General features: G+C 50.6%; 1 protein-coding gene across 1 annotated transcript; it reads right to left on the reverse strand.

Annotated features, from left to right (window-relative positions):
- Positions 1-3,515: 3,515 nt before the first annotated feature.
- Positions 3,516-6,587, reverse strand: LOC135376698 (uncharacterized). The gene has a single exon (XM_064609186.1). It carries the CDS (start codon positions 6,585-6,587, stop codon positions 3,516-3,518), a length of 3,072 nt encoding a protein of 1,023 aa, XP_064465256.1.
- Between the last annotated feature and the right edge of the window lie 9,283 nt (positions 6,588-15,870).

Here is a 15,870-nt window from a genome sequence, read left to right on the forward strand (position 1 = left end):
GAGTTCCTGGACCTCATTCAGGTGAAGCACATCCAGGTTGAAGGATCCCGAAAGCGCATCACGTGTAATCCCATAGTGAAGACGTACCGCATCCACATAAACACTCGAGAGACGGAAAGCGCATATCACTTCCACTAAATTACTACGAAACACCCGAAGCTCTCGTGAGCGCCATCCATGAGCGTCTGCAGCTGGAGGCTTCCCTCACGTACGATGCATGGGCGAGGAAGTGTTCGTTGAGCTTGCGGGAAAGCGTGTCGCTTACATTATCCATAGATCTTCCCATTAACTGTATTTTGATATACACCGATCTCGTCACGCCCTCCGTAGTGGGAAACGGGAGGCATCCGATACTGAAATTAATTCCATTCGTATACGATAGAACGAAAGAACAACTGAGTTTCAGCTTTCTTCCCGTTCAGTATTTTAAGTTAGTGCAGCGCGAAATTTCCTCAATCACCGTCTCCATACGCGACGACACGGGTCGCAAGCTACCGCTACAAAATCGCGGTAGATCGACGCTGACGCTGCACTTTAAGCATGTGCGCTAAAGCGGTACCAATCTACGGATTTGGCGTTCCGACGGTATACAGGTCGCACCTGTACCAGAAGGGAGGCAATTTCTTTTCTCAGCTCGGGGATTTCGCTATTCCACTCTTTAAACGCGTATCGCCCTACCTAAAAAGGACGGCTGTTGCGGCCGCTAAGCGCGTGGCCAAAAATCTGTCGGAGGGAGACTCTTTCCAAAGTGCGCTTAAAAGATCGGCGAAAGATTCGGGCCACGAAATACTCCGAGAGCTCGGAGGGGCCGGCGGACGAAGAAAGAGGAGAAAACCGGACGTCTTCGACAGCAAAAATCACGCCAGTTGCGCGGCCACAATTTAGTTGCGAGATGGACACGATTAACGTCGTACATCCCGACACTCCTCTGTTGGAAACACAGTTATTTTCCGTGCCGGGAACGCAGTGGCATATACTGAAGGGGGAATATGAGGTATTCTACCCGGTCGCTGACATATCCTCCGCCATAGAGTTCCAGCTTTCGAATTTGGGGCATCACTACCTCGATTTGAACTCTGCGTACATAGTGACGAAAGTCCGCATCGTACGTGACGATAGTTCGCTACCGGAAACGCACGCTGGCGATCGGACGACCTACGACAAGGTCTACCCGTCAACGCGTTCGCCAGCTCGCTTTTCAAGAACGTAGCCGTCTTCTTGAATCAGACCATGATTACAAATAATGATTTGTATAGCTATAGAAGCTACCTGGATATTTTGCTTCACGCCAGCACCATGGAGCAAAATATCGTGCATAAAGCGGGTCTGTACACGCAAGAAGAAGCGCGTCAATCGGAAAACAACATTCGCGCTCGTGGACCGACCGAACGATAGAACCTCACACGGGGTGGCAAGACCATCGACCTGGTTTCCAAGATCAACTCGGACATTTTCCTGCAGCCTAAGCTACTCATATCGGGAGTGGAAATTAGGCTTGTTTTTTATCAGGGCTCCGACGAATTCCGCATTATGAAGACCGATCAGGAGCAGCACACGCATAAAGTGGAAATCATGAGTGCCACCTTGTACATAAAGAAAATCACCGTGTCTCCCAGCCTATTCCTCGGGCACGAAACGGAATTGCAGCAGCGCAAGGCTCTCTACACACTGGCCGGAAGTGAATCGCGTATACGTTCGCGACCAGTTGGCAACCTGGATGCATGCCTGGAATATTTATTTCCAGAGAAGATACCGTCTAAGGTGGTGGTTGCGTTCGTGCCCACTCTAGCCTACCAGGGAGCATTCAATCGGGACCCGTACCGATTTGTGAACTGCGACATTGAGTCGGCGACGCTCACCGTGAACGGGACGCAGCGAATAGACACGTTCGACTTCAATAATAACCTGAACCACCGAAGCTACTTCAACCTCTTGGAGCAGCTGTGTGAGAAGCACGTCTCCTACGAATACGACCACTACGTTGGAAACAAGTTCCTACTGTACTACGACCTGGATCCCGATCAATCCTCCGTCCACCTGTCACCGATCAGGCGTGGAAACGTTCGTCTGCAACTCAAGTTCCGACGTGCCTTGGCCGAACCCACGACCGTATTGATACTGTCCGAGAGTGTGCGGATTATGTCCATCGATAAGAACAGGAACGTCACACTGGATTAGCGATGTTCGAGCAAGATATCGAGAGACTCCTGAAGTAGAACGATTACACTTCGGCACTCTTCCGCGGTGTATACGCTCGAGACGACCGTCTGCCCGCGCTGGGTAGACCGGGTATAATCGTAGTGAACACCGATCGGTGACAGCAAGCCGGGGAGCACTGGATTCTGTACGCGAAAATGAAGGATGACCTCATCTACTTCGATTCCTTCGGATTGCCACCCATCGAACCCGAGCTGAAACGCCTCACCGTCGACGAATATAATGATGTCTGTATTCAAAGCTTGTAGTCTCCAATGTGTGGTGTGTACTGTTGTATCGTGGCGACATTGTTGGCGAAAGGGAAATCACTGAAGAACATTGTATCCCTGTTTTCCGATAATCTCGCCGCTAATGACCTAAAATCAATAAAGCTGCTAGAAAAGTTGTTTGTCGCTTAAAAACGCCTGGTGTCCTTTATTCTCTATAGCTCCCTACAAACTATAGTTGCTTAGTCGATGAATACGCGCTATAGCTCCCTATCATATCATTCTATCAATAGAGCTTCCCATCATATCAGCCTATCTTCCTAATCCATCACAACAACGCAACATTTTTTCTCTTAAAATCAGAAATACATGTTATAAGGAAGCAGGAGACGTCCGTAAGGATCGGTGGCAAAGCTTTTAATGACAGTAATGGCGGAAGAGAAAATCGAGGGCGGAAGCTCACGAGCTCCCGTGTCCCTGCGATCCCGTCGTCTTCCTTAACACTCCCCGGTGCGGAAGTACAAGTCAATCAGCTTCCACTTTGTAGAGAAGTTGTACTGGCCGTCTTACGGTTTTCCCTCCTGGCAAGTTGATCCTACAGGATCTAACCCTTCCATCTGGGCTCTGTGTTACGTGACTCACACGTCCTAGAGGCCACGATGTTCGCGGCCTTGACTCTGCAGCAATGAGTACTAGGTCCCCGACGGCGACGCTGTGTGATGGTACGGGCTTGCAGACGTTGACCGATCTCAGGAGGAGGATGTACGTTTTAACCCACTTCCTCCAGCATTGGTGAGTCAATTCTTCCCGATACATCCACCGTCGTCTCAACTGTTGCGCTGTAGATGTTGTTCCTGCTTCGGGTTCGCGACACGGAAGCGCGGTGAGCCTTTGCCCAATCAGAAAGTGTGATGGCGTGACGGCAGAAAGATCGTCTGGATCTTCGGACAGATACGTCAGAGGCCGATAATTCATCACCGCCTCCACCTCTGTGAGAACGGTAGAGAGTTCTTCGTAGCGGAGGGCGCTTCGTCCCAGGACTGTACGCAGGCAGGTTTTGGTACTGCGAATCAGGCGTTCCCAAAACCCACCCTACCATGCTCCTCGCTCCACTATGAATTTCCAGGTGATCCGTCGTGCAGTCAAGAATACGTTTACCTGAGTGTTCTGCGACAACCAGGCAGGGGTGAGTTCGCGACTGGCTCGCTTGAATGTCCGAAAATTGTCTGAATATATAGTGGCGGGTACACCCCGTCTTGATACGAACCTTCTAAGAGCCATTAGGAAATCCTCGGTAGACATAGACTTCGTCAGCTCTAGGTGAACAGCCCTAGTGACGGCACAGGTAAAAATCAGGATGTAGCACTTTCTTCCGCCGCCTTTTGAACACTTGTGGTACAGTGGACCCGCAAAATCGGTCCCTGTCACTTCAAATGGTGCGGACTGTGACAAGCGGTCCCGTGGTAGCGGAGCGGTAACTTCTGTGAACGCCTCAACCTTTGTTCGTCGGCAAGTGCGACATCCATTTACGATCCTCTTCACAGCCTGACGACCACGGAGAACCCAGTACTCTTCCCGAAGCGCGGCGAGTGTCTCCTGAACTCCAGCATGCAGAAGCCTGACATGAGCCCGGAAAACTAAAAGAGCTGTGAACGGGTGGTCAGCGGGAATGACGATGGGATGCTTCTGGGTCTCTTCAAAATCGCTGTACTGAAGGCGGCCCGTCAAACGGAGAACGCCATCGTCATCATGGAAGACAGACACATTTTGTAAGGACTTGTGCACCGCGGGATGAGAACCGAAAATTTGACGCTGTGCCGCTGTGACCCAGTATGTTTCCGCTGCAACTACCTCGGCGGCCGTCAAAGGTCCCCTCCTTTCGGCTGTGGTATGCCTGCAGTTGTGCAGGAATCTTGACACCCAAGCGGTAACTCTCAGCAGCCGGTGGAGCGAACTGTATTTGGCAACATCCATTAGGGTAGTAGTAGCCAAGATGGGTACGCAGCACGCCATCTGGGCCTTTGTTTCGTTTCGTACCTCGACGCAGGGTTCATCCGGAGTACGCCATGCTGGAGGCCAAGACTTTTGATCCATAAGCCACGAGGGCCCCTGCCACCATACACTGTTGTTCAGCAATTGGAGGCATGAAGTGCCTCTCGTGAGAAGATCCGCGGGATTTTCTTTGCCGGGGCAGTGGCGCCACTGACTAGGCTCCGTACCAGCCCGTATCTCCGACACCCGGTTCTGTACAAAAGGTTTCCAGTCGTTCGTCGATCCATAAATCCAGTAGAGTGTTATCTCAGAGTCCGTCCATAACACAGTGGGTGCGGTGGACAGAGATAACGTCGTCTGTAAGAATCTCATAAGCCTGGTCGCGATGACGGCACCCAATAATTCGAGTCTCGGTAAGGAGACCGTTTTGACCGGGGCCACCCGAGACTTTGCCAAAAGAAGATCCGCACTGTAATGACCGTCCCTGTCGAGCGTCACCAGGTATGCGGCCGCACCGTATGCTCGCGGACTCGCGTCGCAAAACATATGCAGCGCGATGCTGCCCTCCGACATCTTCCCGCCGAGCCGCCCTGGTAACGAGACGCGAGACAATAAAGGCACCTGCTGGCACCAAGACGACCACACTCCCATCAGGTCTTCTGGTAGTTCTTCGTCCCAACTCATCTTGGAGAGCCAAATCCGCTGTAGCAAAATCTTGGCTGTCAACACGAAAGGCGCCACATAGCCCAAGGGATCATAAATGCGAGCCACTGCTTGCAGTACATATCGTTTGGTATCCGACCGTTGCTCCAGGAACTCTGATATTGACTTCAACGGATACCGAATTTCATCTGTCTCGATATCCCAAACAATTCCTAGGATCTTCCTTAGTGGCGACGTGGTCGAACTTCCTGTCCCATCGGCGTCGAAGGTAGCCCGGAGATGATCATTATTGCTCGTCCACTTAACCAGTTTCATGCCCGCGTCGCGGAAGATTTGCCGCGACTCGTGGTAAACAGTAAGTGCCTCTTCCGGCAATGGCATACCAACAACGAGGTCGTCTACATAGAAATGGTTGGAAAGTAAGGACGCCGTGCGTGGGTATGTTTCTTCTGCTGCTCTCAGGTGGTGACGTATAGTGGCAGCAAGAAGAAAGGGACTGGACTTGGCTCCAAAAGGCACTCGTGTCATGCGCCAAATTTCTACTGGGGGCAACGGTCCGCCTGCCCGTGGCGTCGTGGCATACCACAGAAAACGCAAACAATCTCGGTCAGCACTGTCCAGCACGATCTGTAAAAACGCCTTCTTTATATCCGCTGTGAGAGCCACATGATAAGATCGAAACCGCAACAGCAATTGCAGAACGTCAGGGTTAAGGTTAGGGCCGGCGTGAAGAGCTTCGTTGAGAGAGAGAGACCCGTGAGCCTTCGACGAGGCATCAAACACAATTCGAACCTTTGTTGTCTCGCGGTGCCTTCGGATGACTGCGTGGTGCGGCATATAATAGAGAGGCCCGGCCACCAACTCTGGTTGTAGGACCCGTTCAGCGTGTTGAAGACGCAAATACTGACGTATGGTGGAATCGTATTCTTCCAGCAACGTTTGGTCTCTCCGTAATCGTTTGATGGTACTATCCAGCCTCTGGACCGCCAGCTTCTTGTTGTCACCCAATGCTTCAGGCGCTTCCGACTTCCAAGGCAAGCGCACGGTGTAACGACCGTTTAACAACTGCGCTGTGGACCGGAACTTGCGTAGGACAGTGTCACCGTCGGAGTCGGACTGGTGGCGATCAATTATGCCCAAATGCTCTAACTCCCAAAAGGCGGAGAGTTGCTGGTCGATGACGTTGGTATCTTCCTTGTGCACCTCAACATGGAGAACATGAACCGACGGGATGTGACAGTGACCACCGCTGGCATTTCTGCCTGAGCCTTGAATCGTCCACCCAAACAGAGTTTCAACATCCACCAGGTAATCTGATAAACGGGCGGTTGCTCCAGTCACAACTCCCCAATAAAAGTCCGCTCCAATCAATAATGAAATATCGATGGGAGATGAGGGCTCGTCAGCAAGCTGTAGACCCATATTCTTGACGTGTTGCGCTGAGTGCGAATCGAGAACAGGCAATCCATCGGAGCAGATGTCGGGGTATTCAACCGCCTCGATTGCCATACATCATGCCGAAAATTGGCTGCGCAAGATAACCCGCACGCATCGATACTTCGTGCAGCTTGACGCAGTGTTTCCAAGGGCCCCAACATGCAAATCTTCGGATCGAAGCAGTGTACATCCGAGCTTCGTCGACATATCCTGTCGAATAAAACTGCCTTGGCTGCCGCCATCCAGAAGTATGCGTGCGAGACTTCTCCGGCCATCAGTTCTTTCAATCCACACCTTGGCTGTTTGCAGAAGGACCGCCGCGCTTGGCAAAACGGCAGAGGATGAAGAAAGAGACGTCACAACAGTTCCCGTAGACGCATGCACCGTCGACGGCTCTTGTGCTGTAGACTGAGACGACTGCGGGGACTGCTCAGTGCTGGATGAGTTGACTCCGGGGCACAGCTGAGTCAGATGACGTCTATGGCAGCGATCACACTGCAAGACCCGCCTTACCCTGCAATCCTTCGATATGTGCGACCGTCTTCCGCAAAGGAAACACCTGCCCTCCCTGCGCAGGATCAGTCGTACTTCCTCAGGGCTCAAACCAGCAGTGCATCCCTCCAATCGATGCTGTCCGGACTTGCAAAGCACACACGTAGGAGTGCTTGGGGCAGCCATTGCAGGTGCTGGATCTGAGACACACGACGCGGTTGCTGTCAGCGAAGATGCAGAGGCTGGGGTCGGCTCCCTGCGCTTGGGAACGTCATCTGCCTCCCTTCGGGCTCGTTCCCGACATTCAATCTCATTCTCCAGGAAATCTAGTAGGGATGATAAAGAGTCGCCGTTGGTGTCCTTGCCTTTGTCCTTGGTTCGGTAGAAGTCCATTTCGAGGTCTCTAGGAATCTTCTTCAAGATGACCTGCCGAAGCGGAATTGCGTATTGTGCTGTCGTAACATTTAGGCTCTCCAGGTTTCTGATGCGCACTGTAACAGTCTCGTGGAGCTCACGCAACCCCTTTACGTCGGTGCTGGACCGAACAGTCCTGAGCTCGAAAAGGCGCCCCATGTTTTCGGTCACAAGAAGGTCGTCCTTCCCAAATCGCTTCTGAAGTATGTCCACGGCAGTCGTGTAGTTCTCATCGCTAATCGAGAGACCTTCAATGGCACGGGCTGCTGGCCCAGAAACGAGAGAAACCAGGTACTTCAGCTTGTTGACATCAGTGAGACGTTCGTTTTCATGAATACTCGCACGGAACTGGTCCCAGAACCCCTGCCATTTAGATAGGTCGCCGCTAAAGGTGTCGATCCGCAGCTTCGGTAGAGTGACTCCGGTAGAGTGACTCCGATCTCCTGAGGAGGATCGTCGAGGTCCCGTAGCATTAACGCCGTCACTTGCGGGAGCCAAAGATCGGGATGCGGTCGTGGAGTCTAGTGCGGAACACACTTGGAACTTGATCGCAGTGACTGACTCGAGGTATTGATCGCAGGAATTACACTCGCTCTCTATCAATTCCTCCGATATGAGACCCTGAACCTCTCGGTCCTTTTCTTTCAAGGTAGCCCACTTCGTTTCCAAAACCGTCAAGGTTTGCTTCAGTTGCTCTCTGGGAAGAGGGGTCGTAGTCAAAAAAGTCTTCAGATCGTTCACCGTTCGGGTTATCGACGACCTGGCCTGACTTCGAAATTTCCTTATGCGATCAAGATCCTCCGTTTCCTTACCAGCGATGAGAGTCGGTGCGTCCTTATAGCCTCCTCAATGCTTCCTAGTCGTAAGCTGACCCAGCGGGTCCCGGGTTTCGGCACCAGTGTATAAGGAAGCAGGAGACGTCCGTAAGGATCGGTGGCAAAGCTTTTAATGACAGTAATGGCGGAAGAGAAAATCGAGGGCGGAAGCTCACGAGCTCCCGTGTCCCTGCGATCCTGTCGTCTTCCTTAACACATGTATTTTTATTTTACTGCTGATTACATATGGGACGCGCACTTTCGCTGGTCTCGCGGTCACTTCTTCTTCGCGTGAGTAAAGACGATGTCGGGCGATGCGAGTCTTTTACCGTCCCTGAATCTCTCCTTCTTCTCTAGTTTCAGATCTGGTAATTCTCGCATTCCTTGCAAATCTTCATCTGTGAGTCGCTTAAAACGGCTGGGTAGGTACACCGTTACGCGTTTATCGTTGTCCATCAGGAGTTCCACGTATACGACCTCCCCGTACATAGTGTCCACTTTGTGTAAGTCCAACACGTCGAGCTTTTCGTTCTTCGGAACAATGCTCATTTTCTGAATGTCCCCATCTCCAGGTTTCTTTAGTTTATCCAGCTTCTCGAAAATAGATGACATATCTCGCTTACTTCTCATTGAAAGTTTCTACACACGCCAAATGAACTGAAAATGAGGACAACTATTACCTAACTTTCCTCATCTTGAAGACAATAGTGAAATATACCTTTCTCGTTTGCGCTTCACCAGGAGTCGACCGATGGAAGTAGCTTCACAGACCTCAAATGTGTTGTATATATCGCAACTTTTATATAAAGCACCCCTGGAGGAGCGCAAGGGTGGTGTGATTCTGTTTACACAATAACATAGGAACAGCCCGTGATATACGGCGAGCGCGCATGTTAGCTGCGAAGGACATTTGGAACTTCTTGGAAACCAAAGTGCATAAGCGAACCCTTTGTTTTTGGTTACAGAAAGCTTGCTGATATAAAACAGATGACCCAACTTGTTGAGACATGCAGCACCGCGGCCGAGGCTCCATGACCTCATTTCTTGACAAACGTGATTTACGACCTCCAAAGCATGACAGTACGCGGGCTTTGATATAAAACAGATGGCCCCAACGTGTTGGGATGGCCGATGAAGCTCCGTGACCTCATTTCTCCTCCGTGACCTCATTTCTCGGAACACATGATTTACAACCACCAAAGCATGGGAATACGCGAGGTTTGATATAAAACACATGGCCCCAAGGTGTTGACACGTGCATCGCGACCGCGGAGGCCCCTTGACCTCATTTCTCGGAACACATGATTTACCACTACCAAAGCGTGAGAGAACCCGAGCTTTGATATAAAACAGATGGCCCCAACGTGTTCTGACATGCAGCATGGCCGATGAAGCTCCGTGACCTCAGTTCTCGGAACACATGATTTACGACCACCAAAGCATGGAAGTATGCAAGCTTTGATATAAAACAGATGGCCCCAACTTGTTCTGACATGCAGCATGGCTGCTGGTTTATAAGCCGCGCGATCGCCTCAGGGGGGAACAGTCTGCTTTCACTCGCTTCAAAAGTAAGTTATTCGCCTCACTTGTTGCACATTTCTTACGGATCCGTTTATTTTCAGTGCCTCGGTGTGTATTCTGCTCTTTTGACCCTCGTAATATCGAGGATGAATCGGACAACGATTCTCGGGACGGCGCACCTCCTACACTGTCTGCTCACGTGATGCGATCGCACCACGACGTGGATACATCCTTCCTGCCCTTCTTCCAGACTGACAGTGCATTTAGAGGTGTCGTTAAAAGGTACGTGCTATTGGCATCTGTTCACGATCAGAGAGTAGAGGATTTGCGACAATATTTAATGAGTCACTTTCACGATATGCTCGCTATATTGAGAGCGCAAAGAATACCCTTTAGGTTTTGCATTTGTTCTGATGTTTTAATGGTGAGGGAAACTCTCCTCCCTGACAGTGCATTTAGAGGTGTCGTTAAAAGGTACGTGCTATTGGCATCTGTTCACGATCAGGGAGTAGAGGATTTGCGACAATATTTAATGAGTCACTTTCACGATATGCTCGCTATATTGAGAGCGCAAAGAATACCCTTTAGGTTTTGCATTTGTTCTGATGTTTTAATGGTGAGGGAAACTCGAGGGGAGATAATCGCGCACATTGCCCACTTTATGGCGTTTGCTCCCGAAGTCCACAGTGACGGAGCCATCGCGAATACCCTAATGGACGTGATTCAGGAGTCCACTGGGCGCGTAGAAAATTATCAGCGGGAAGGGAGCGGGTTCGTGTCCACCGACGTTCAAAACGTTCAAATATGTATTTCCGCGGTGAAAACGAAAAAATTCGGATGCAATGGGGTGCTTCCCGGTCATTTGGCTAAGCGCAGGAATGTGCTAACAAATATTCATTTACCGGCACGTAAGGAGGATGAGTGTTTTAAATACAACACGCTCGCCCTCCTGCATCCAGAGTTGGAATACATGGTCAAAAAAATATGAAAATTACGCAGTCGAGTACTGGTGGCCTAGTCGCTTCCCCGTTTCCTACTCTGACCTGGACAAATTCGAAGACAAAAACATGATATCCGTGTACGTATACGAGTACGTCAATCAGGGAGTGCACGTGTCGCGACCCCCAAAACTCTAGTATGAAAAGAAAATTCATTTATTGGCTATAGACCAGCATTTTTTTGGAATCAAGTCCCTCGAGCGGTTACTGATTAGGAAAGACAAGCGTTTCGTCTGCGAGCGTTGCACGCGCTCTTTCCTGAAGGAAGAGACCATGACGAAACATCATCGCCTGTGCGCGGACGTAAACGAAATCATATTGGAATTTTGCAAACCGTGCAAAAACTTTGTAGAATTTACTAAAATACAGTACAAGCAGCAGTACAACTACGTCGTCGCGTTGGACACGGAGAGCGTACTCGCGCCCAGTGGTGTTGGCATGCAGCGTCACGTCACCTCTAGCTTCTGTGCCGTGCTCGTGCGCACCCACGACTTGAAGGTGATGCGCATCAGGACGCACCACAGTGAAGATTCCGCGAGGCAGTGCGTCAGAGCTTTGATGGAAATGCGGGACGAGATGATCGCCCTGAACGCCTGCCCCGTGGAAATGGTGCTGAATGATGAGCAACGAGCACGGCACAGAGCTGCTACCCACTGTGCGTACTGCGGGCGCGAGTTCGCGCAAGATCTACCCCGTGTCCGGCACCACGACCATTCCAAGCGTTGTACTGCCGGCGAGACAAATTACATCGCGACGTTGTGCAACCCCTGTAACGTGGCGTGCACGACGTGGGAAAAACTGCCAATCATGGTGCACAATCTGGCCTACGATTTGGCCGGACTACACTCTAAATCTGGTCACCCATAGTAAGGGTTAAAAATTGATCATTTTTTAACCCTTACATCAGGGGTTATGGTCTAACCCTTTTGTACGGGTTATGTAGGCGTGGCCTGCACATAAGGGTGACACTCAAGGCCGCAGTTTCTTAGCCTTATGGGTTACGAATCGTAACCCTTCCCGTAGGCGCTGAACCCCGCTTTATGGGTTACCAGTCCTCTGCAGCGCTCTTCCCCTCACATCAGTGTAGCTTGTGGTGAAGCCCGCTCGCTGCGTGCATCGCCGTGTGGCCCCAGCTCATGTACTTCTAGAGAAGTGGCAGTGTACAGGCATGAAAATAAAATTGTGTTTGTGATAAAATAAACGCATGCACACTTGTACATGAAATCCGAGTATGGAACACATAGATTTATTATGGCTAAATGACAAATTACAAAATCAGATTCGGGAAACATTAGTTTGCTTCGTTAAGCCAGCTGTCTGTTGATGCGGATGTGAGTACTGACAACACGACGGATCTGAATTACTGACAACAAATCTGCTCCCGGGAACCATATACGAAATGCTGACAAGTACATGCAAGATTTTGCATGAGACTTCACTCTGCGGCTTGCGTTATCCTGGTGGTGCACCGTAGCTTGTACTCCCAATCATTCTAGAATAGTCGAACAGTTGTACACAGAGGCTGACTGCGCCGTGAAATTCAATCCTGGTGTACCCAGGTCATCACTGTTTCTGCATCTTGAAAAGACACATGCATGAACAAGCCTTAGCTTGCGTCAGACAGCTACACTCGCTCTCAAAAGCCAGTCACACATTAAAAGAAAGAGAGGGACAAATGTAAAAAGAGAAGAGATACACACCGTTGCTACAACTCACTGTTTCGTCGCGAATGGTGGCCACAGCCATCTCCTCAACGCGAGGCACGTCTACAAAATGCACCGCCCCTTGTTTGTTTTGCGACAGCACAATTCATGGCTTTAATAACTGCGGAAGACACTCACCAATTGATTCAAGACGCCCCTGTGTTGAAGGTGAATGGCCGCAGAACACACACCATCCAGTGCGGTCGCCGGCATGATCCTCAATCTTCCTCATAAACTCAGCGGAATCGCACTCATTTTGCTTGCACCGACCGCAAAGGTTGCCGCGAATGTCCTCGGAACAACAACAAGACGGAAGAGTTCAAAGGTCGCAGAGACAACTTGATCCAACCCTCGACTCGAAGCTCCGAGCGTCCGCGTCCGTTCAGTTTGAATGTTTAAGCGCAGGCACAGAAGACGCGAAACTTGTAGCAAATTCGTTCTTGTCCTCGTAATAAGGGTTACGGTTGAGAGTATGGGTGACCGGAATTACGTAAGGGTGATATTTGTAGGGTGACATCGATGACACGTCACTGTAACCCTTGTAGCACGGTGCCGAAGCGTTACAGCGGGCTCATGTAACCCTTGGAATGGGTTCTAGACGAAATAACCCATGGTTTTAAGGGGGAAATGTCAATGTAACCCCTGGAACACAGGTTACAGGCCGTTAAGGGGGACGATAAGGGGGACCGGATTCAGAGTGTACTGCGGGAATTTCACCTTCTCGGGTGGAAGCGAGCTCCCTTCATCGTGGCCAGTTCCATGGAAAAAATCCGATCGTTCGAAATTGGCACCTTCCTATTCAGAGATACCATGCAGTACCTAAATTCGCCGCTGGGAGAGCTCGTGGAAACCGTCAAACCCATGGGGGGCGCAGAGGCGTTCCAATGCCTGAAGCAGGTATTTGGAGACGACTACAAAATTTTGCTTCGTAAAGGTGTATTCCCGTACAGCCACATTAGCTCGTTTGCGGTCTACAACGAATTGGCTCTGCCGGCAAAATCCGCCTTCCGAAACGATCTGACGGGGCAGGATATAAGCGACGAAGACTATCAGTACGCGCTGCACGTATTTAAACGTTTTGGATGCTCGAATCTGAGGGCTTATAATGCATTGTACCTGAAAACGGATGCCCTGTTACATGCTGACGTAATGCAGCACTTCCGACGCCTGTGCTACGACGCACGCGGTTTGGAATTGCTTCATCGCGTTTCTCTCGCATCCTATTCGTGGCAATGCGCTCTAAATTACACGCGGGCAAAATTGGAGCTGATCATCGACGAGGACATGTACCGGACCATCGAATCGGGTGTTAGAGGCGGGCTCTGTCAGGCGAGCAGGCGTCATTTACGGGCTAACAACCCGCTGTGCAGTGGCTATGATCCCGATAAAAAGGAGGTGTACCCCCCCCCCCCCCCCATATCGTACATAGATTGCAACAATCTTTACGGATTCAGTATGATAAAGCACCTCCCCGTCGGCGATTTCGAATGGGTCGAGGATTTTAGCTCCGTGGATTTTATGCGTCATCCCACAGATTCGGACGTGGAATATGTGTACGTGTGCGATTTGGAGTATTCGAAATTTAGCCGCGCGCTGACGCGGTACTTCCCCCTGGCTCCCGAGAAGGTGGTTGTTCCGAAGGAATGGCTCTTACCTTCCAGCGAGGGCTCCTCGAAGAGTTAATGTATCAGCTGGCGAACAGCAAAAAGCTGCTGCTCACGTGCAAGGACAAGGTCGAGTACGTTGTTCATTACGCGCTGCTCGCGCTCTATTGTAGACGGAGGGTGACGAAAATTCACCGAATTCTAAAATTTCGTCAGGCACCATTCCTGCGTCCCTACATCGAGGACAATGTTGCCAGACGCGTCGCCTCGAGCACGACGTTCGAGAAAAGTTCTATAAAATCTCCAATAATGCGGTCTTCGGGCGTACGTTGCTAAATAAATTTAATATGCGGGACATTCGAGTAGCCTTCGATGAGGAGACGGCGAGTCGCCTCAGGAGTCGGGCGGAATGTGTACGAATGGAAATTTCGTCCCCCGATTGCGTCATGTACGAAATGCGCAAAAGAAAAGTGCGATGCGATTTCCCCCTGCAGATTGGCTTCACGATTTTAGAACTGAGTAAGTTAACCATGTACTCGTTCTACTATGAAACCCTGTTGAGTAAGCTCACTTGTCCGGTGATTACCTGCTACTTTGACACGGATTCTCTGATCCTCGGCCTATTCTGTAAAGACTACGAAGATCAGTTACGTGCGATCGCCGACGACCATTTAGACTTGTCTTCCTTTGATAGTAATCATCCACTGTACAGCGAGAGGAATCGCGGTAGGCGCTAGGCGCGTTCAAAAGTGAAACGGGTAGCATACCCATTGAGGAAGTAATATGCTTGAAAGCCAAAATGTATTCCATCAAATTAGCCGGAGGAAAACAAATAGCAAGAGCTAAAGGGGTTAAAAAGAACATTGTGCGCAAACACCTCCTCCATGATACGTACCGCGATACCCTATTCAAGCACGCTTATGTATCGCACGAACAGGTGTCAATAGTGGGAAAGAAACAGTGCATGTACACCATCAGAAATGTGAAAAGAAGTATGATGGCGTACGACGACAAACGATACCTCTACAATGACGTGGACTCCTACCTGTACGGAAGCTGCGAATATGGTATGCTCGAGTGGATGACGTAGATAGCGAGATTTCACCTGGCGTTCTTTCCCCCGCCGCACAGCTAATGCAGTGGATGAGAAGGAGTAACGTCATTTGGACTGCGTCACTGGAAGGATGTGGTACCTCGTTCTCTTCTCGCTCGTCTCGTGCGCGCTGGAGCTCGACGCCGGCAACTGTACTGCGAGCATCAAGCTGGAGAAGAATAAGCACACGTACGCGCACGAATGCCCTGGCGACATCTTGGCCATCAGAGAGTGGCACGTGGTACCTATGCGGTCCGGTATTAACCTGAATAGGAACGCTACTGGATCGCTGCGTACGTGCCTTCACTCGCTGGACGTGAGGGACAGCTACGAAGATATCTGGTGCACGCGGAAGTGCCAGCTCACGGAGGACGACATTTTTCTCAGCCGCTATCCCGGAGACGTCTACATGATCTGTCACTTCCGCGGAACCACGCCCAGCATCAAAGGAATCAATCTCTCCAAGACCGCCACGCTTTTTCTCAAACATGTACTCAATAAACGTTGAAAGGTATTTTTTTCCCTGTCTGGCTGAGATAAAGCCGCAGCAGGGTCGCTGCCGAGCGCGCCATCTGGCGGGCGCTAACGAAGGCTATGTTCAGCGAGCTTCGTCAGCCAATCAGTGGGCTTAGAACGGGCCAATCGGTAGGCTTAAATTGGGGACGGCCAATCAGAGGGCTTAGAAAGTCCGGAAAATATGGAGAGCGATCAGTAG

Source organism: Ornithodoros turicata, unplaced genomic scaffold (assembly GCF_037126465.1).
Source record: "Ornithodoros turicata isolate Travis unplaced genomic scaffold, ASM3712646v1 ctg00001237.1, whole genome shotgun sequence".
NCBI classification, from domain to species: Eukaryota; Metazoa; Arthropoda; class Arachnida; order Ixodida; family Argasidae; genus Ornithodoros; species Ornithodoros turicata.

Coding starts and splice junctions, on each gene's coding strand:
- LOC135376698 (XM_064609186.1), bottom strand. CDS start 6,587: ATGGCAATCGAGGCGGTTGAATACCCCGACATCTGCTCCGATGGATTG.